Genomic DNA, 23,078 nt, shown 5'->3' with positions numbered 1-23,078 from the left:
CATGGCAAAAGTGACAGTACTGCATAAAGATGAAAAAGCTGTAATTTAAGCAGTGAGATGAAGTAAATATTTTCCAAGCCAATTCCTCCAGGGGTCAGAAAGGAAAATCTGACATGAAGTGGAATATCTCTAGCTCAGTTTTAGAGCAGTATCTTGAGATTCCTTGGATCTAGAAACTGATCCTGGATTTTCCGGTCTTCTTGAATCCAGGCTGCCTGCGAGTAACACTAGTGTTCAAGTTACTTGAGTCACCTTACCAGATAGGAACTACTCTGAGTACCTCAAAGCCACTATAGTTTTTCCTAGTTTTTTACTCTTTTTACCTTTCTGTATTCTGGCAGCAGTTCTCTAGGTATTTAAAGACCATTTAAAGCATAATCTTTATCCAGTTCCTCCTTATCCATTGAAAAACAAGAAGTAATTTCCTCTTCCTTATTTTATTTTGTTGGAAATATGTGAAAAACTGCTATTAAAACAATATTTCCTCATTATCTTTACCCATTTTCCCAGTTTAATTCTTGCCTTAAATTACATTATTTCTGTAGGTCCAAGTGTCAGTCCCATCTTCTGAGTTCCATCTACTTAATCAATGTCTTGTTGATATCAAGCAGCCACCTCTCTACCTGTCTTTCACTTTATTAAGCATGTGAAATAAGTTTCCAGTTTCCATTATTCATCAAAATAGCAAACATTGTTCTGCACAGTCCAGCATTCAGGGAAGAGTCATCTGGGACTTTGTATCTTATGTCACTGTGAATCCACCAGTGTGGGTGTCCTGTGGGCAAATATGTCATACAGGTACCTCAGTAAAGATTACTTGCCTTTGTTATTATTCATGGCTCCTTTCATTGCTTGTCTTGTAGACAGCAGCCAGCTCATTAACTCTTGTGGTCTCTTCTAGCAGCTTTTTCTCTTTTTTTTCCCCACAGAGTGACTTCTTCATTCTCTCTCATCTTTTCTTTGCTGAAATTTGTTTCAGCTACTGCTTATCAGATTTGATAGCCTTTAGTTCATTAGTTCTAGGACACATTAACATTATCAAAACCCTTAATTTCCGAGTTCATTCTTAGGCTATGGCACTTGTCATTTTATCTTTGTGATAGTTTTTTTAGAAGAAGTCCAACTGTTTCCCTCCCAACAGAAGTGGAGGCTGCTGTGACAAGATACTCTGGCTTATGCCTGAGACAGACAACAGGCACATGTGCAGCTTCAGTGACTTCAGTGCCCTTTGGACCCTGCTCTTTCTCAAGACCATCCTGCTGCTCAGTACCCCCCATCAGTTTTTGTTGACTCTTTAATGTGATAATCACCATGGTAGCACTACTCAGATTGAACATATATAAGACATTATGGCTGGACATATAGAGCTTTACTTATGCTTTTATTTATATGCCCCAATTCACAATTCTACTGAGTTATACAGGTTAGTTCATAATTTCACCTTCATCCATTTTAAATTGGCTGACATACTCATGATCTCAATGACAGAGCAATGTTCTAAAAATTTTTATCCCACTTGGTTTTAAAATTAAAATATTAGTCGTCTCTCACAAATAAAAATCTGCTGAAAACATCACTGACCAGAATTCTTTCTCAACTTACCTTTCTCGGAGCTCAGCTTTGTCACTGAGAACAACACTGTATGTGCTATTTTCATTTAGCCTGTGAAGTTAATGTTTAGAAGGCAATAAAAGCTGATTTGTGCACATTTTGTGCAGGATGAAAGGTTTCTTTCAGGCAGAATTTCTGTTGCTTCGCTTGAGAAAACAAACTTTAGGTTCCATTTTTGGTGAAATTTCTCAGTTGCTCAAATACTGTTTTCCTATTGATGTAATTTTTACCTCTTATGAAATATGTTTGTATTGGTCAAGTGTTCTTAATATATTGTTAATTATTTCTGAATAGAATTTAAAAGTAGAAGTGTAAAATGACATATATATGAAAATATATGTTCAGGAGATACTGCTGAACGGTAGATAAATGTACTCCATGTTCATCACCATGCTGTTAGTACAGTGAGGTAAAACATGATGAAAGAAGCACCCTTTAAAATGTCTGAAATATCTGTGCTGTTTATTCCATATTCAGGAGGACTAGGCAGGAGAGAAGAGTGCCTAATTCATATTATGACGACACAACCTATACTCCTGAAAGGTATTTTAATTTATATAGTAAAAATAGATAAAGTTGAGTAATACATTTTTTCCGAAGCGTAGTCTAGAATTTTTAATTGGCCTAGACTAATTATATTTAAATTTACAGTGCACTTTATGCAGTATTTCTCTAAATACGGAACAACTAATCTCTATAGTTTTAAGTACCTTGTTTTCTTTTAGCTCTTCATTAACTTGACGTTGGATATTTTTAAGCATAATTTTTGAAAATTTTTTATTCATTAGATGTGGGAGGAAAACTGAATAGAACAGAGGAGAGCTAGGTACAATTGAAAGTCTTTTCCCCACTTAACTGCAGCATATTACCAATGACTAACCTTTTCAGTCACCAGGAGTGATTACAGGACAATTTAGAATCCTTAATTTCATTCTTTAATACCCTGAATCATTTAAGAAGCTCCTCAGCTTTTGACATGTTACTGCCCATATTGACTTAAAAATGACTAAAAAAATGCCTTCAAATTGATTTTGGATGCTTGCTGTGCTGGTACCAAAAGTACTACTGTTCCTCCTAAATTTTGATATGCAAATGGTGCATGACAGTGAACATCGTATAACTAAAATCGGACACATAATCTAAAAACTTTTGGAGTGTCTCTGGAAATAGTTATTTGATAAGAGCATTTCATGTTTAAAGAGCTAGGCAAGGTCCAGAAAGAAGAAAGTGTGCAGAAAGAAGCAATTTGATGTTCTTCTCCTTTTGCACAATTAGACCTTTTATATTTCTCTGTTCATTTTTAAGTCAGTATCTGATTTTTGTCTACAGTACAGGAGCAGGAAAGCAGAGATTATTTTCTAACTAATGGCAAGAAATTTTATTTTAATTTCCTTACCATGAATAAATACAGTCATTAAAAAAAATAAAGTGCACTGAAATTTTAAAGCTGTGTTTATATATTTATGAATTCTGTAATACAATACTTTTACAGAAGAATCTTACCTAAAATACTGGCCAGCTGAAGAGACTGGCTTTAGTTTTAAGGATGCGAATGATCAGGGCAAGTGTAAAGATATATCTGTCATTCTCAAACTGTATTCTAATTTAGATTAAACAAAATTTAAATTTAATTTAAAATTAGATTAAACTTAAGTAACTTTCCTCCAGTCATTTATCTGTCTACATGCAAAAAAAATGCCATTCCCCATACCATCCAATTTGATACAGAAGAAATAAGAGCAGATGAGTGACATTAACATATACTGCACTCCATATGGTCTTCCCTCAGCCTAATGATGATGAGATGTGGGGTCATTTAGTTTGTAAACATATTGAAAAATTTCAGATTTGGAAATCTGAGAATTTTGAAAAATACGGAGTTATGCAAAAAATGCTTTATGCATCCTGCCATAATTCCTGGGAAAGGATTGATGAAAACCCTTGGATAAATATATTCAAGCCAGTAAAAAGTTAATTCTGCAGACCTTGGCTAGAATTTTCAGTACAGCCAAAGGAAGATTTATAGTCAAGTTGATAATAAGGTGGTTCTTTTCTGAAAATCCCTGCCTTGCTTCTCACTCAGTGTCATGTGGAAATAGTTGAGCAGTGAAACTATTGCAGTTCCAAGGCTTTACCCATGCAGGATCCTGAAAATCTGGAACTGCAGAGATCCCGTTGAAATCCCTTAACCAAATTTTGGATGATTTGCATGGATTCTTAACATATTGGAGTAATAGCACAGAAAGAGTTTATCCCCTGGTTTCTGGAATGAACGCAGATTTTTTTGTCTATTTATTTTCTCCATGGTTCTACTTAAGATAAAATATTTCTACATCTGCTTTATGTTGTCTTCAACTGATTTACTGAAATGATGCTGCAAATGTTTAGGTAGCCCGTGTTCAGTATGTGGAAGAATAATATAGGTATAAAATGTAACTAGTTTTCATTGTTTGATCTGAGATGAGTTTTCTTCTGCATCTTAAATAACTGTAAAAACTAACCACTCTATCAAACAGAAAAACAAGAAGTTAGATACTTGAAGTTAAAAGCAGTATTTTTGTTAATATTAAATCTATCTCCACAATTATTTTTAAATCATTCCACAAACTCAATAACAACTGAAAATATGAAGACTTTGTATAAGTAAAGGTAAGGGAACAGTTAGTCTGTATGGAACTGAAATTTATGGCTAAACTGCTGAGAAGAATAAAGGAGAAATGAATTAAGAATTATATAAGGAAAAAATAAACAGAAATTGCTTGAGTTTTAATTTAAAAAGATACGATTTTTTCATACCTAAGAGAAAGAACAAAATTTACAAAAAGATTTGGACACATTTGAAAAGCTTTAAATTTTATTGAGAGGTGGTTGTGTCATATGAATTAGAGTGTTATTAATAATACGTTTCTTTATAACACTTCTTTATTTTAACTGCATTGTAAAGGTGGTACAATGGTGCAAGTTCATGGGCAGATCATGTAGTCAATGGTTCAGCTGAAAACTATGGGTAAGTAAAGAGTGTAGTGTTACAGATACAGCTAAAATGTATTTTTAATCTTTATCATAAGAGTTCATTTTAACTGTGCCAAAGTTATTCCTAATAAGTGTATTTTTCTTTATGCCTATCTTTCTTGACTCAGAACTGAGGCTCATTTATGTGCTTCTCTTTCTTCCACAATTAAGATGTTTTATTTAGTCACAAATAGAAAAAGAACATTAGTTTGAACTATTTTTAAAACGTGTTCTCACTGTTCAGGGCCACTTTAATGGAAAAAGGCTTTTGACTGATAATATCTGCCTGCATTCACAGTCACAGAATGTGTTTTTGAGATCTAATACTTTTTAGTTTTAGAAGAAATCCCAGTTCTAATTGTCTAATCTATCTTCCTGTGTGATAGATGCATAACCCATGTAAGGTGCTGTGTCCCTTACAATCCTCAGTTCTTCCTAGCTGTACTTGTCTCCTGATCAAGGGAGCACATGGATTTTCTTTGCTGTTAGGTCTTTAACTTTACTGCTTCTCCCTCATTTTCTTCTTGAGCTTGCAGCATTTTTCTTCTTTATTTTTGCTTACTTCTTTTATTAATGTGCACAAAGCTTGCTTCTTTCTGCCCTTCCCTATCTTTTAAGTAGGAGCTGGACTATGCCAGTGGAATATTTTAGCTAACTAAAATAAATATATGGTATGGGTCCAAAATGCTGGTAAATCCTGAAGTTCTTGAGTGAAACTCCTGCAGAGTTACCAGGAACTTTTCTTTGATGAAGACCAAGAGTCTCTCAAAAACATTTGTTGTGAAATTATACAAAATAATATTATAGTTTGGTTTCTCAAATGCTATAATTTTCTCTGTACAAATACTTACTAACATGTAAATTGTGTGTTAATACTGAATTAATTACTTATTAGTAAATTAATTACTGAAGATACTTTGAATTTTGTGTTTCTCTTTATTCTCTTGTGGTGACACAAGTCAATAGATCTCTCTGGAGAAATAGTTCTGTATCTAAAACAGATCACTGGAAGGCTTTTAGACTATACTCGGCTGAATATAACAAACCATATAAAATGTTACTGTATATTGAAAATAGAAGATAGATGTGTATATATAAGGGATTAGTCACAGTTCACCTGCAGTCCTAGGGACATTTAAATAAAATTGTGATTCATATTTGTCATGTATATGTTGACTAATACAGGAATTCTGTTTAAGAAAGTCCAAGACTGAAGGAGAACATGAGTGACTTTGTCAACTTGAAACTAAAAAAATCTGGTAAAAAAAAATAATCCTTCAATATTTTAATGCAAATTTCTCTCTTCTCTAGAGAGAAGAGGTTTGTAAGGGTCTTTTTTCTCACCATGAGTGCAGCCACAGAGACTTACTTGAGACCATATTTCTTCCCTAGCTTTTTGAGCCAGTGGGCCACTGCTTGCTGGCTCTTCAATTTTAAGTGTTTGAAGTATACACTTAATTTGTGCTTATGGCAAAGGCCGTGCATATCGGTTCTTCTAAGACGGTGCACAAGCATGCTGAAAGTGGACGGCATTTGAAGAAGGCTGCAAAGTGCTTAGCGTAAACAAAGCTTTTGTATTTGCTTTTGATGGTCCATTAAATAGTTCTTCTTTACTTGACTTGTCTTATATTTAGAACTGTATAGATGCTAATGTATGCAAATATATGAGGGGGAAAAAATACTGTAATTTGAAAAATAATCTTATTTGTTAGTACTCTCTGTCCCCATTTAAATTTGGCTCCATAAAACTGTGGAATAAGAAATAAAATATAAGAACTTTTGTTGTGAACTAATATGACTCTTAGGTAGACCATAAGGCATAGAACATACTTTAAAAGAATGAAAGCTACTTAAATGGGTCAAAGTCTGTTCAGATCAATGGATTTATAGAATGCTTTTAACAGAAACCTTATGCTATTTTTCTCATTTGTAATTTAAGAGCTGAAAGGATAACAAAGTCTCACATAACTGCTTATCTTGAAATGTTCTGATTGCAATCCTGGCTTCCTCAAGTGGCAGAACTCTTCTTGATTTCAGTGAAGTCAGAATTACAGTTCTGTTGCCAAAAGTTAAGAAGACAGAAAAACATGTAGTTGCAGTATTAAACCATTTGTGATATTTTATTAATTAAATGGCTGCCATATTAGCGGTCTTTTAAAATGTTATTGAAAAAAAAGAGGCCAACTAAATACAGTGTGCCATGTACAAATAAAGTTTTATTTAAGATCTGAGGAAAAAAACAACAAACCAACCAAACAACAAACAATGAAAACCAACACAAAACCACCAAGAGCCAAATGCTTTTCAAATTTTGAATTCAGTCATGCACTATACAAGGGCATGTTTAGGTACATGCTTAATTTTGAGTTTACAACTAATCTACTTGATTAACCTGTAATTTAAGTGCTCATTTGAAATGCATTTGAACATTGATGCCCTACTAGGAAAATGCTTCTCTCTCAAGATTCTCTATGCATTATCTTATTTACCACTTACTCTTCAGTCATGAAATAATACATGCTGATTAAAACATTTGGATAATCCTGTCATTGCTCATCCATTATGATACAACATTCAAATTGAGTGGGTGAAATGTTGTATTCTGAAATGGGAAAAAATGTTTAATAAAACTATAATATGAAGCTGAAACACTTCTACTTTGGAATATTTCTAATATTTTTATTGGAATTTATATTATTATTATGGAGTGAGTTGCAGCACTATATTAGGTTATAAAATTGAGCTGGGGGAGAGGAATTCAACTCTCTTTGAGAATTTTGAGTTCCCAGGTTTAGAGTGCTAATCAGTGAGTCATCACATGAAGATGAAGATACTTGTTCCTGCAGTGTGATCCTTTAATATATGTCAGTTGAGAGTCTGTGTTAAAGAAGATAAAAGTTGGAAGCAGTTGGCAAAATACAGAGTACTATAAAAGGCAACTGGCTATATAGGTGAAAATGTGTCATAATTACCAGAAACAATAATTTAAAAACAAACACCTAACATATAATACTACAGCAAAAAATCTACTGAAATCTCTCAGACTTTCAAATTAGTAGTGAAGAAATGCCTCCAAACATTTCATATTGCAGGCACAAAATAAAAATGTTAATAAATGTTAATATGATAAAGTTAGTGCAAGCTAAATAAATTGGTAAGACATAAGGCAACATATATGTTGTTTGCATTCATTGGTTCACCTCTCTGTAAGGAAATGGTAGCCTGGAAGGTTCATTTTTTGAGAAATTACCTTTGAGTAAAATACTGAAAACTGATTTTTATACTAGTTAAAGTTAACTAGTTAATAGAAATGATTGTTATTATTATTAGCTGTGTTTGTTTTCATTTGAATGCAGTTATAAATAGATCGGTGATAACTGGCAGCGTTAACTGGAAGTTAAGAAGCCTCTTTCTTAAAAGTATTCACCACTTCTTTTTGTTTAATGTTAAAATTTTCTATGAAGAAGAAACTGCTTACCTACTTCTACTGTTTTCCCTTCAAATGTACAAGTTGCTTTTCTATTCCTATAAAATGCACAAAATTAATTGGGTCTGATTTTATAGATAAAAAAGATATGAAGTATTTCAGCACATTATTTCAGTCTTAATTCTTCCAGTATCAAGACTACTTACTGGTTTTATTGATATTTGATTGTAATAGCCAGCATAAACCTCTGACTGCATCCATTGAATCATAAACTAATTTGGATTGGAGGGAACCTTGAAAAAATGATCCAGTCTACTTAAAGTAGGGCTTTGCTGCTCCTCTGTAATTAAACAATACAATCTGTTGATGATGAAATGTATTTTGGAGACTAAATCTCTCTAGACATAGCTATATATGCATTCTTTAAGTACTTTTGTAATTGTATCATGCTATCATGTTAGCATGATTAGAAATGCCTGAAACAGAATCATCACAGTGACTGCAATGCCCTGTACAGGTACCTGAGCGGGCTGTAAGCACCAGAGTTGCTGTAGCTGTAGCAGCTGCTCGTGGCTGTGCAGAGCACAGTGTGGCTGTGCAGAGCACCGTGTGCCCGGGAGCACGGCCGACCTCACTGCTTCCTCTGCTCAGCTGAGCCAGCTGGTAGAAAAGTAGTTCAGATCCTGGCGTGTTACAGCTTAGTCATACCTGTGGCTGTCACGTAGATGTACCTGCAATTATCACATACACCACGGCGTAATGTGCATGTGCATAGATCATATGAGTGTGTGCATGTGTGTGCGTAAAGATATATATATATATAAAGCAAAATAGAATAATACTGCAGCAAATATATCTTGCTTTGCTTCCTGTTTTTGTTTATTTTGCAAGAGTACCTAAGAGCATTGCATTTCTGACTTCTGTTATAGGAACACATAATATTGTATAAGTGTCTTTATAAGTATAGATGAGTAGTTTGGTGAGATAGCCAGTCACCAGTTTTTCTAGATATTTGGCAGTATACTGCTCCTTCCCATTTTCCATTACAACACTTATGACTCAAGTATAAGTTTGCTTGGTACTAGAAATCTCAGTTGTTTGTAGACATGCTTATCTATGTTATGCTAACAGATCTTGTGTCTGTGACTAAACAGCAAAGTTCCTATAGCTAGTAGAAGAATAACATGTCCAAGGATTGAAATCCAGCAGCCATCCACAGACACTGACAGGTATTACCATTGTGTATTAGCTGGAGTTTGAAATTACGATCTTTAGAAAACGTGTCACTGCATTTTTCTTGTTCTGTGCTCACTGTTTCTAGATGACCAAAAAAAAAAAAAAAGCACTAGGAGCTGAATTGTAATGTACTGTAATTCTACAGCAATTCCATTTTTATTTCTTCAGTTTCTTGTTACAAGAACAACCTAGTAGTAAAATTGTGATTGGCCTGATCTCATAACTTGCTTTTTTCAGTGTTGCACACAGTAAAAGAATTTAATACATGGGCTTTCAAATAACCTGTTTTCAGTTATTTTTTCAGAAAAAATAACTTTTACTTGTATTGTAAGATTTTATGATTGCTTACTGTTGAAAAATGTTCATCTTTTATAAGGCTTTCTTAACATAAGGAAAAATAGATATAAGTATAGATCAAAAAAAGTATTTATTTATTGAAAATCCTCCTATTTATTTGTAAAGAAAAGTAACAAATCTGAAAACTTAAAAATTGGAAATGGTTATTTTCTGCATTGGGAAGAGTCAACTTTTGACATTACTAGAATATGAATATAGAACAATGCAGATAAATCAGTAGTTAAAACAAAATGTTGTAGCATCTTTGGTTAGATATTGTAGTTACTAGAGTTCACAGTGGTACCTAAATAGTATGGGATTCTAATTCTAATTTTTGATGGGTTTGGAATACAAAATTAAGTTGTGACTACTCACAGAGCTTTCTGTGTGGTGGCTTACAGAAAGGTCATACAGTTTCAGAGTGATAGGTGTGTTTGGTTAAGAAGGAAGCACTTAACTGCTCTGTTTTTTCCTCAGTGTAGGGAAAGTTATGCTCACACGTCTCACAGATGTTGACAAGGGAATGGGCCACCTACCATGTATGTTTTCCTTCGCAAAAATAGAAGGATGAAATTAAAGGCAATAGTAAATGGAGGTCACTATCTGACATTTCATTAACTGTATTTTTTATAACAAAAAGTCTGTTAGCAAACAGCTCTAGCATACATTAAAACATTATGTGGATGCTGATTATTTAGACTATTATATTTCCCTCTTTTAAAAATCAGTAATTCATATGATATGAACTATAATGAGAATAGAGGAAACTTTTGCTGAGATAACTTGGGAGCATAAGCCCTCAAGAATTTTATCTGAAAAGTTATGAACTTCTGGTTTTAGTTCCTTGAGGTGTTTTAAAAACTCTCTCTCCATGCTTATGTCTGGATTGTGACATTAATGCACAGTTGTATACTGTGGTAGAGCTGAGGAGCTTCACTGTCTAAACATGTTATTGAAGTGATACTTTTTCATTAGAAGGGATGGTTCCTTTCTGAAGACCTGAGTCATATAGCACATGTGTTTACTGTTAAAAGAGCAAAAATACATGAAGACAATCAACAGGACTGTTTCACGCCAGACAGTAAAACTGTCTGTTGACTTGTTCTTTATATGCATGTGATCTAAACCCACACAGTGAAGCTTTCAAGTGGACAACTGTCTGTATTCTTATATAGCCCTCCATTTGCTACTGGTGGTACTGAGGGGTTTGCAGTGTGTAGCTTGTAACTTGAGGGTAACAACTCAGTCTGTCAACTTAGTCTTCAAATCCTTCGGTCTATAAAAGCAACAGTGGTGCCAAAGCCAAAACCAAAGGTTCACTTCCACATCCATGTTCTCCTTCACTTCTGGGAACTCCTTGTTGTTTTTCCAGCTGAAGTAAATGCTAGCTGCAGATTGAGGCAAACTGACTATTTATAGTAACTACTGAATATGGAATTTCTGGGGCCTTTATCTGTTAGCATAGTGGTTAGCTATAGTAGCTCCATGATGCTCTGCGGAATACAAAACCTGCCCACTAAGCAGGTCCTAACAGTAAAAATGCCTCCTTGCCTTCTAATACAGGCAATGGGTCATGTCCCTAACAACCAAAAAAACCACTTTTTATACAATGGGTCAGGTCCCTAACAACCGAAAAAACCCTTTTTATACAACAGCTAAAGTGAATGAGGCCTTAGGAATAACAAGTGAAAGAGGCTTAACTTCTCATGAAGTGTTTATGTGTGTCATTTGGTTGCTACTCCCCTGTTCTTCCATGTGTCCTACACGCTGCTGGAAGGAGAGAGAAATAGACAATGGAATTGTGCTTCTTGCCATATGGCCCAGTCCCTGCTGCTGTGTGCTCCAGCAGTCCCACTCACTGGCAGGAGAAGGCTTATTCTAGCTCTCTCTGTGTGAAACACCCAAAGAAGAAAGTCTCTGGGGGTCACTAATTTTCTTAAACATGTGTGTACACAGGGTGGGGTGGGTTGTCTGGACATTGGTTGTGTTCTCTTTTGCAATGTTACTGAATTTAGGAATATTTTTTTCTTAGAATTTATAGATTTCTTTTTCTAAGAATTTATTCCCGTAGTTGTTTTTTTAATCACCATGCAGACGGTTGACACCTTTCTCACCTACAATAGCACAGAAACCTCTCTTAAACAGTTACGTAAACTAAGCAACTTTCTTACCGAAGCTAAGGTTGTGTTTCTTTGTCTATCCACAATGTAAAAGAAGCGAGACAGTGGATGTTTTCGCTGATGAAGCTTCCTATTCAGAAACAGAACTGATAGAAGAAGTGAGGTAATTTTGTTGTGGTTTTGTGCCAGGCTCATTGTACTTTTTCCTCCAATCTTTAGTGCCTCAGCTTTTAATTATCATTGAGTCTCACTGTGGTGTGTTTGCTTGTTAGGAGCTTATAGATGTAGGTTCATGTGAATGGTGTTATTCTGAACCTGTCTGTGGCAATTCCTTTGTATGCTCTAGGAGTCCAATAATTACCTCATGGAAGGCCTGAAGAGACATTCATTTTAATGAATCTTTTATCAACCCATTCAGCAAAGTTAGCCACCCTAGAGACAGCTCTACTCTGTCTCAGTTATGTATTGTATGGTTTTTAGAAAGAAAATGCTCTTAATAACATCAGAGTCTTCATAATGAGACTGTAGTATGTCTCTCTCTTTTTTTGGTACTAATTAAAATTCAGCTTCTTGTTACACTCAATCACCATCAAGTCACTCTTTGTATTATCTGACTTCATTGTAAAAGGCATGACTTAGCTCAAGGAAAAGTCCTGAAGGGTACATGTTCCCCATTTATATTTTATGGCTGTTCAGTTACTCAAGGACAGCTGGGAGGACTGTGAATTTAATAAGTAGCTCCATCAGGGTATGGATTTTACTTTTGAAATTATTTTAGGATATTGCTAGCAAATATTACTCCTTGCAAACAGACCAATTCCATTTTGAAAAAAAGGTGGGACTTGATTAATTTCTCAAAGTAATGGCATGATTAATTGCCTGAGATAGTAGAAAACCAGACTGCTTGATCAAGAGATTCTCTTTCACTTAGTCTACTTTCTCCCCGTTTTTCCATTTCTACTTTGGCACAATTCTTCAGGCTGTGGGTTAGAAGTTGTTGCTTCATTTTTTTAATTTTTTTTTTTAATTACAAACCAGACTTTGTCTAGTTGGTGAAACCACTGCAACTAATAATGATGTTGAAGAGTTTCATCTGACTGTGGTATAAGCATCGTGTATGAATCCATCACTATAGCCTAGCTTATATTTTGACAGACATCCTGAGTCTAATAATACTTAACAGTACTTGGGAATTATAAGATAACTTTCCTACAAACAAGATTACTATCTCTAAAGATAATGCAGTTTATAAAAATCGAATCATGTAAGTAAAAATGCTCAATTAAACTACACAATTGAATGAGTCCTCAGCTTTAGGGAGACTTAATATTATGTCAACTAGTCTTTTCCTCCAAGGTTTCTGTATCAATTAACAAAATAACAATATTTTTACCCAGAAATTGTCAGGAAACAGACTATTGCATGGATAGTCATTACTGAGACATTGGAAACATTTCAGCCCATTTCTCAAAAGTATGAAGCAAGCCAAATCATAAATGTATAAAAAGCTCTATGCTATCAAGAAGTGAACTAAGAAAATTCCCCCCCCCCCAAAAAAAAATGTACATAACAAAATTATTTGCTCCAAACCATTATCATGCATCATATTTTATAATTAATAGAAAAGTCAAAGGTCAACTAAGCTGCTTTTTAACTAACATTACAGGAATTGTGAAGCAGCAGATAGACAGCCATATCAAAGATCCAGATCAACAGAGCAACGTCCTATGCTAGAGCGGACCAACTCCCGCTCCCGATCCACAGAGCGTCCTGACTCAAACCTCATCAGGTCGATGCCTTCATTAATGACGGGAAGATCTGCCCCTCCTTCACCCGCCTTACCGAGGTGAAACAGACAAATCAGTCAGACTAATCCCCTGCTGCCCCACCAGCTCACCGTTTTATTTTCCCAGTAGCTAATTGGTATCGCCTCATCCTTATCTGATCACTAGTAGCAATAGATACTAACCCTTTCAGTGTCAACACACTATTTATATTCTGCTCTGGATATAATGGTGTGGCTGCCATTGCGAATTGTTTGCTAACAGTATTTAACTACATTTGTTTGTGATTTCTCATTTATCAGGAATGCTGGATGGTTTCCAACATAAACCACCTCATAACTATCATATTCTTCTCTTACAGAATAAGATTTTTTTTCGTGTTCATCAGACATCGCTTATGGAACAACCATCATAACAGCACCAAATGAAACTATTTTTTTTAAAAAAAAAGTTTCTTTATATGGACTGTGCTGACTTTGTCTGTTGATTACCATTTAACCACCATTTTCTCTGACTACATTTTACTGTGCCATAGTCTGTACTGTTCCTGTTCGAGTGCTGTCCTTTACTGATTGACATTTTGAAAATTTCTATACATTACTCTTAGCTTAAATAAAGATAATACAATAAAAAGTTGAGTACATTTTGGTCTAGTTGATGTTCAGTAAAGCCTCCCCTTATTTGAGAACTGCAAAATACATTATTTTGTTTTTTGAACATTTTTTTGTTTTCTGAGAGTTAGTAACATCAAATCCCCAGTCAGAGTTAGTAAAAAACTTGTGTATTTTCTCAGTTTATTACTTTGTTTAGATAAATCCCTGTAATTTCATTGCCACTCAGTGGTAATTTAACCAACTACAAGCTGAGTAAAGATCATTGAATTTGACTTTATGTGTATGTGGCTATTATATCCATATGCACATGAATATACACGCAATATCTTTTCTGGCTTGACTGTGCAAACAAACCTCTTATGGATGTTCAGCCTCAGTTTGGCTTTCTTTTCTTCTTTTTCAAAGAGTGATTTCTCTTTTTAATGAGGACTTTTTCTGAAAAGAGATAATAGTTTCACTATGGGACTGCAAGGATCCCAATTGATCTAAAGCCTACTTAGTCATGTTTTCAGTTCTTGATGGTGTTTAAGTACGAATTTGTCATTTAATTGCTATGGTTTGTTTTGATATATGTCTCATAGGTCACATCCTCGAACTGGGTCTGTTCAGACAAGTCCATCAAGCACTCCAGTAGTAGGGCGAAGGGGCAGGCAGTTACCGCAGCTCCCACCAAAGGGGACGTTGGAGAGAAGTAAGTGTATGTTTTTCTCCTTAATGACATTGCAAAATTACTCATGAAGGTCAATTATATTTATTATTTTTCCTTTGGAATTACAGTTCAAATCTCTTCAGTTTTTGTGTACAGAATTAGAATTTGATAGTAGTATTGCCTTTTATACTGTGTTTTCTTCTATTATGTTTTAATATCGGCAATAGTCTTGACTAAAATGTATCAGCGTCAGTACAGTAATCAGCAGCAGTGCAATACACACAAACTGAGATGGGCTATTAGCATGATCCTGTTCCTTTTGAACTTAATAGGTGTTTTGTCATTGACTTCAACAGGCATAGGAAACAATCTTCTGTATGTTTTTTAGTGCTAAAACTCTGTCTCTCTGGGGAGTTAGGAGCACAGCTGAACACTTGTGGGTTCACATGGAGTGTGTTACATATTGCTAATGTAAAACCTCTGCATCCTGAAACAGGAAGAGAAAGAAGAGAGGTAGCAATCTGTAAAATAGGAAAGGTCAGCAACATATTTAATGTTTGGTGTTTCACTGGTACTGTGATTGTGCTTACCTTTAATGTCTTATAACAGCACTAGTCAATGGAGAAATTTTCCAAAATGTTTAGAAACAGAGGAATATAAACAGATTTTTGATAACAAATCTATTTGCCCAATTCCACTTCTGATAATTAGATGTGCTGTGCAAAATCAGTCTAAATGGCCATATACTCTCCTTTTTTTTTTATTATTTTAATCCTTCTTAACATGTATATTGTATCTTTTATAAAACTTCTATTGTTTTTAACCCCTGTGCTTTGGTTCCTTTTTTTTTTTTTTTCTCGTTTGTTTGTTTTGTTACTTTCCCTAGACAATGGAGACAAGGAGATAGAATCTTATGAAGGTCTGTACGTAAAGGAGGGTTTGTTTTTCACCTGAAAGCCTTTTGAGAGGCTATATAGGGAAAAATAAACACAACTGCAATTGATGTTCCTTGATTGCACAGAGATAGTTAGAATTATTGTCAGAATCATTTAGTCTTTTTTATATTCAGACCTGTGGCTCATAAGTTGTACAGAGTTCTACATGAAAAAAAGAATGTATAAATAATACTATCTAAATATGATGATCATTAGAGAAGTACCTAGACTTGTACCCATTTTTAAATACCAAGGGTTTACACAGCAGCAAATAAGAGTATTTCGGTTAACCTATGTATGTATGTACTTTTTCAGGATTAGTACTTCAAACACATGTTTAAATTTAAGCATTCGAGGCTATTTGACATGTTTAATGTTAGCCATGCATTTAACAGGGAAAACATTTTTATTGCAAATATATTTTAACATTATACAGTTGCTGAATTACTGATTAGGTAATTTTTCAAACAATATAGGAACAAAAAATAATTGGTTCTTTCAAAAATTTATAATATTTTTGCTTAAAATTAGATCCCCTTATATTTTTCACCATTAAAACTATTTAACTTGCGTAGTAGCAAGCCACAAGATATCAATTGCAGTCCTTGGTTAAACCACTGAGGGTCTATATGCAGTATTCTTGTATCTGTCTCATCAGACTTTTTAATTTGTTATTTACAATGTTCACAGTGTTTATTTCCATTTTGGAAACAAAATTCCATGGAAAGAAAACTCTGTATTCTCAGTTTATCACCCTGGTATATTAATTTCTTCGTCATCTTATGTGTGAACTGCTTATATGAAATACAGTGTAGATATGCCAGGAAATAATCACATCTAATCATGATGTGTGCTGTCATTGCTGTATATGCTTTTATGTTTTACCACTCCTCCTTGCTCTTTGCCTGTATATCTATTTAGACTGTGAGCTTTTTAGGGCAGCAATTGTGCAAGTACTGCATATTTTTACTGTGTTTGATTAGAGAGGGCAGCAGTCTTATTTACATCATAGATTCTTTCGAGAGAAAGATAATAAATACAATGAAATAATTATTTTTTATAGGAGTGCTAGAATTGTTTGCTCTGGTAAGTACTGCTGGGACTTGAGGGACTCTGTTTTTACTTGAAGACTGCATAATATTGTTCTGTACCTCTGTCTAAAGTAGTCTTTTGGAAAATCTGGGTTATGGAAGACCATCAAATCCACAGATATCAGAGTTTTAATATATAATCAAAGCACCATCAGTACCTAGACATATTTCGTGTTGAATTTTGCACCTATAAAGTTGGTAAACACTGTAGTTAAAAACATAATCCACAGATATAGCTTTCACACAGTATTCTATATAATTTTCTGTCATGAGTTAAGAGCTTGTATTCTGATAACAATGTAGTTCTACTTTGAGGCTTTTTTTATAATTCTTTAGGATTTTCTAATCCTTTTCTTTAAGGCTTATAATAACTTGCTTTAGAAGGAATAATGCTCTACATGAACAGCAGATTACCTAACTTCAGTTAGTGACAGAACATAATTATGATTAATAGAAGTTTTTTTTTTTTTTACTATGGACAATTTAATTTAACAAAAAATTATTTTAAGTAAATGAAGTATCAGTGATAAAAAGTGAAATTCAGTAGGACAGAGAACACTAACTGTAATAGAAGGGGTTTATGTTATTATTTAACAAATAAAGCAGCAAGTAAACCTGAAAACTTTATAGACATTTGAGTAGATTTATATGTGTTATTGTATGCCCTGGTGATAATCAAAACAGTTGTCTGTTGTTGGGAAGGCTATATGACCGTACTGAAAAATGTCATTGTCGCAGCATAGTCCTTTCCGTTCTTACAGAAGCATATACTTGACTTAAATGGGAGAGGCGATTTTATATTGCATGGAAATATGCTGTAAAGGTTAACCTTTCTGTATTTTGAAATCAAGGATTTTATTGTTGACCAGATTAAGTTACAATCATCTTGAAGAAAAGAGTTATTAAAAGATACATTACAGACAAATAAGTCATTAGTTTTTGTAAAAGACAGAAAACATTCTGTGTTTCTAACTCCTACAGTAGTCTCATTTAGTCTGTATACAACATTTGAATAATCTGTATTTGTTATAGGGCTGAAAGTGCATACCATTTCTTAAAATGTAGCAGAAATGAAGGGATTTAAGTAATTTGCAGTTGGGGAGATTTTTTGTTATAGTGCACCACTCAGTGTAATGTGGAGCATGGTGTACTTATGTCTATGTGACTAGAACTGGAAAGTAAGCAATCTACAGGGAAAAAACAAACAAACAAACAAACACACACCACCACAAACCTCTGGGTAACTGCTTTCCAGATTAAGATTAGGATCAGAATTAAAAGACTTTGGTTAGAGGTACATTTAGTTTAGTGAACTGAGTTACGTGGTTGCAGGTTTTTGCTCCAAGACATCTAGATTTCCACAGAATAATTTATTTCAAAATTCTGAAATAGCCAGATAAGTTTGTTTTTAAGAAATCAAACCTGTGAGTAGCTATTAAGGACCATTCCTAACACTAGTGTATTGACCTGTATATGTTTTTCTCAGTGTCCCACATGCTCAGTAGAAGAAAATATATATCATTAGCTCCGTTGCATTTACAGTCTTTTATGGCCATGACAATTTGGCTCATTCCTTAGCTTCCCACAGATGTGTTGCTGCCAGTATCAGATTTACCTCTTCAAAAGACTGTGTATCTCTGGCATGTATGTCATTATCCTGTCTTAGCCAGAATATACCATAAGCACTTAGGCAGTTTGAGTTTTCCTTTTTCATGTTAGACGGCTGGAAAATAGTTCTGAAAAGAAGTCTGGGACCACTTAAGCTTTTACCAGATTTTCGCTACTGAAATGCTGGAAGACTTTTGGGGCTTTATAGCTGAAATTTTGCTTGTATCTTTTTAAATTATGCTAGAGATAGAGACACCTTGTTACTCATGAAAATTTGTAGAGAAACAGTAGTATTAAATTGAACTTGGTTTTAGCAGTGAAATGGTTATGTACTCTTAAATGCTCTGTATCAGTAGTGCTAGAGACAGTAAGTGCATAGTGGAATATTTGTAGTTCTTAAGGTTTAAGAAGAACTATTTCATTTATATGTGGATATATTTCTCGGTTCTTACTTGCCTTGGTGGAACTATGAACTCAACAACTGCTTGCTGCTAATTAAAATGTAACACCATGAAGTGCTCTTGAAAGTATTCAATATTAGCCTTTGCAATTTGTTGTTAATCACTAATCAGAGAGAGAGTATTTTTTCCTAATATAGAATTTTCCTTTTCCCTTGAAAAAAAAAAATAACCCTTTCCTTCTTCATCCCTACAAAAAACCCAGAAAGACCCAACCAACCAAACAAAAAAACCCAAAACCAAAGACAAGAAAATAATAATAATTAAAAAAAAAAAAAATCCACCCAACCAAAAATACTAGAAAATTATGTCAGGCCAAACAAATATAATAAAACCTATAAGTAAATAAAATGCCCAGAAATCCAGCAAATACTAGAGCTCAGTGAGGATTTGCTCTTCTATTTATGCTCTATGGTACAGACTTCAATTTCATGATCTCATAATAATCTTGTGTCTTGGAAAAGTTATTTCAGATGCTGTTAAAGATGACATTAAGCTGATTAACTGCCCTCTCTTAAAATTATCTATGAATAGAATTAACCAGAGTAGTTGATTAGGTTTAATCAGGGATAGCTATCAGCCATAACTCCAGTTTTTATCTCTCTCAAATACAGTTTCAAATCTTTAAAAAAATAATATCTATACTGTCAATTGTATCGTGTTGCAACCCATGCAGTACGGAGCACCAGTTACTGAGGCACTCTGGTTAGGAAAATACAGACATTATTGACTCACAGAAAGACATGCTGTTTATTTTAAGGGGTTTTGACTCATTCAAAATATAATTTCTCTGTTAAATGAGACAAAATTTTCACAATGGGAAGGAATTTCATTGTGTTTTCCAGTGTCCTATCATAGTTTGATGGGAGACAGACTATTGTAATGTAGTTGCAGGGAACCTGGATTCACACTGGTCGTAATTCTGTTAAACTCTGTCAGCTGTGATTTCACTGATTTTTAAAAATATATGGCATACCAGTAGTTTGTTTTGTAAAAGGTGATCGATCACATCTATGTAATCTAGGACAGGAACTTGTACTACCTACACCTTGGCCAGGAATTTGACAGTCAAACATGGCAGTCTAAAAAATGAAGATACATATCTTTGCACTCATCCCCTTTCCCTGTGGATATGTCTTTGGTGCTGACTGTATGATGTTAGACACCTTCACACTTGCATGGAGTAACATGCATGATGTGCACTTGACAGGAAGGTAAAGGGAATAGCTTAGTTAACATGAGTAACAAGGCTGCCTATGCATGAATCTAGCTTGGGTTTTTGATTTTAACTAGGAATTTGCAAAAATATACCTTTGAGTTTTACTTGTGGATGCTTAGTTCACTGTCCTGAGAGGTGGCAGAGTTCTCAAGTGCTGAAGAATATTAAGATATTTTATTTGCATTAGTACAATTCCCATAGAAAAGCTTGAAAAAATGTTACCTACAATACAGGGCTTAGGGTGCTTACTTCAAAGGTTCTGACCTTTCAAGCAAAGTAATGTTTCATAATTTTATCTTGGATTGGCAAAAGGAGGAATTAAACACCTCTTTCTTTATGCTGGTTTAAGGTCTTACCATCTAGGTCGGAGACTACGAAGAAAAATTATTAAAGATTCATAAGACTGTGCTCATAACAGCCATGGTTTATTTATGTTTCAGGGTGCCAACATGCAAAAACATTTTAGTTTAATTCTGCTAGAATCCATTCACATTTTTAAAGTCTTTTCCACACCTTCTATATGTTCTTTTCCATGAGAGAAGATTGACTGTATAGATGGTGTCTCTTCTGAATATTTTAATTGGAATTTTCAATGTCATGACTTTATCACAGAATTATAGAGCAGAAATCTATGTAGAGGTTCATTTCCATTACTTTTGCTTTGGAAGAACCTAAATCTCTCTCTGTATTACCAATAATCTGTTAATATTAGTAGTTTTTAAATTATTATTATTACATGCTAACTAAACCTGAAATCAAATAATTCAATGAACTATTTAGTTGCACATAAACCTATATAAGTAATGAGAGAACTGGAAAAAAAATACGGGAACAGAGAAAAAAAATCAGTAAGTAATCAAAAGCTGAACCTTGAAAAACTACAGTATGTTGCATCACATCCAAACTATTTTATGAATAACTGACATTTAAATTAAAGCAGGCATATGGTACACCTGTTATTTGACACAACACTCTTCTGGATCATTACTGTTGTTAGCCTGGTGTTAGATGACATTTCTCACAAAAGAAAGTTATGATTCTTTATTAATGACATAACACCAATATACTTGTGTTGCTTATCATTAACTGTATTGTCATAATTGTTTCTAACTATTACAGTGTTCTCTAATATATAGATACGGTTTAGGCAACTGTAGTTACTAATGGGAAAGTTTCTTTCTTTCTGAATTCTAACTACTCTGAAATCAGGTTAAAAACTATATTATCTGGCAAATTGAGGATTTTTTTTTGAAGCTGAAAAAACATTTGCATTGTTTCTTCTGCACTTATTAAGGTACTGAGTATCCCCACTTTCTTATGATTTATACATTATTTGAAAAGGCTCTTCAAGAGTAGAGGCTTGGACTTCTATTTCTGGATAAACTAAAGCAAAACCAAGCAGAAGATGTTTTTAAACCAATTATATACCAATATATGTCTGCTTTCTGTGCTTTGGAACTTATCTACTTTCCAGTGCTTCAATAATTTAATAAGAAATTTGCAACGAGGGATATTAAGGGCTGCATGTGGCCATAATTTCTTGCAGAAGGATTTCATTGGCATAAACCAGATATATTAATGAAAAATAACACAAGGATTTATGTAACCTTCGATTCACTCAAAAAATATTTTATGCCAGACTGAGGGTTTGTATGTTATTGTGATTGTCTTTTCTTTGACGTTTTTAATTTGAATAGCTTGTAACATAGCATGCATGTTTTTGTCTTGCTTTTTTCCCTCTGTCATACCTTGCTTATACAAATGCAGCAGAAGGTGAAGAAAACAAACATATTGAAACTGAGGAATCAGAGGTCAAGGCAGGTCTGTCTGACCACAAGTGCCTGTCTCCTTTAGAAACATTTTCCCCTGAGCATGTAGGGAAGCTTTACCAGATAGCTTGTAAATATATTAAAAGTCAAAATCCAGACAATGATACCATTTTATGTAAGAACAACACAATCCAATGTAGCATAGTCTATTTACCAGTTTGTGAATGCTTAAAATACTTCAACCTGCAAAAATCACTTATCTCTTTTTTACTTTTTTTTTTTTTAATCTCTCTTTATGAAACTTCTCTTTCACTATGATCAAGTTACAGCCTTAGCAGATCTGGGTGGACATCCCTTAGGTGTGGTACCCTCCACAATGCATTTATACTTTTTACAATCAGGGAGTGAACATTATCGTATCATGACACTTTTTCTTCCCTAGTTTGTGTAAGTGGACTGATGATGCTGACCAAAAATAGTAGGAAACTGCATTACATTGAAATACTTTGAATATTTTGTATAATGTCCCTCAACCTGCTTCGAGGACAGTTCAGTTGGTAAAAAAAATAAGTTAGTGGGATGAGAACTGATAGATGATGATCAATTCAAGCAAGTTGAAGTGTTTTTCCAACTCAAATACCATGTGATTAGATATATATAACTTTACATTCTAATTTCAGAAAACACCCACCAGTACAGGCTCAAAGACATGCTGAGATCTAATGATTATTTCAACCATCATTTTTCTGCTCTTAAGCTTCTTTCTCAAAGGAAGAATTGTAAAAGCATAAATGTGCATTTGCATGCACTGTTAATAGGTTTCATTCACTTAGCTCTTCACGTTAAATATTTTCTCGAAAATAATTTGTTATCCCTATTAATAGTTGTCTGTGACAACACATCAACTGTGGTGGATGTGGAAGAGTAGCACAGATAAGCTTTTCTGGTTACAAATTCCTGTGGCTAGACCAATGCTAAACTGAGCTGCTTAGAAGCAGGCAGTGAGATACGTACGTCGAGGCCCATGGAATGAAGCCCAGAGAAGGAGAATGGACTGAGGGTATTGCTGCAGTTGTGTGGGGAGAATTAAGCGCTCCAGAGGGATGGCCCAAAAAAATGACAAGTTGAGCAAGAAAGACACCTAGTGCTAGCTGGTAGGAGGAATTACTAGCTAAACATAAGTATGCCTAAAATGCCGTTCCTGCTTAA

At 34.3% G+C, this 23,078-nt stretch overlaps 1 protein-coding gene across 29 annotated transcripts in view; it reads left to right on the top strand.

Annotated features, from left to right (window-relative positions):
* Positions 1 to 23,078, top strand: part of RIMS2 (regulating synaptic membrane exocytosis 2) — a gene marked incomplete at its 5' end in the record, with an annotated part of 471,635 nt that overhangs the window by 321,980 nt on the left and 126,577 nt on the right. For 15 of the 29 annotated variants that reach the window (XM_082045206.1, XM_082045212.1, XM_082045210.1 and 12 more), the window contains 2 exons: positions 13,409 to 13,588; positions 14,722 to 14,831. In XM_082045206.1, the coding sequence (XP_081901332.1) occupies positions 13,409 to 13,588; positions 14,722 to 14,831 (290 nt within the window). Of the gene's footprint in view, positions 1 to 2,088; positions 2,155 to 4,555; positions 4,619 to 9,204; positions 9,280 to 11,836; positions 11,906 to 13,408; positions 13,589 to 14,721; positions 14,832 to 15,675; positions 15,709 to 23,078 lie in introns of all 29 variants that reach the window. The other 14 variants (XM_082045209.1, XM_082045222.1, XM_082045214.1 and 11 more) reach the window with 7 other exon arrangements.

Source organism: Streptopelia decaocto (genome assembly GCF_964273445.1).
Source record: "Streptopelia decaocto genome assembly, chromosome: 2".
Taxonomy (NCBI): domain Eukaryota; kingdom Metazoa; phylum Chordata; class Aves; order Columbiformes; family Columbidae; genus Streptopelia; species Streptopelia decaocto.
Note: the sequence above shows the minus strand (reverse complement) of the source record. Positions and strands in the feature narration are given on the sequence as shown.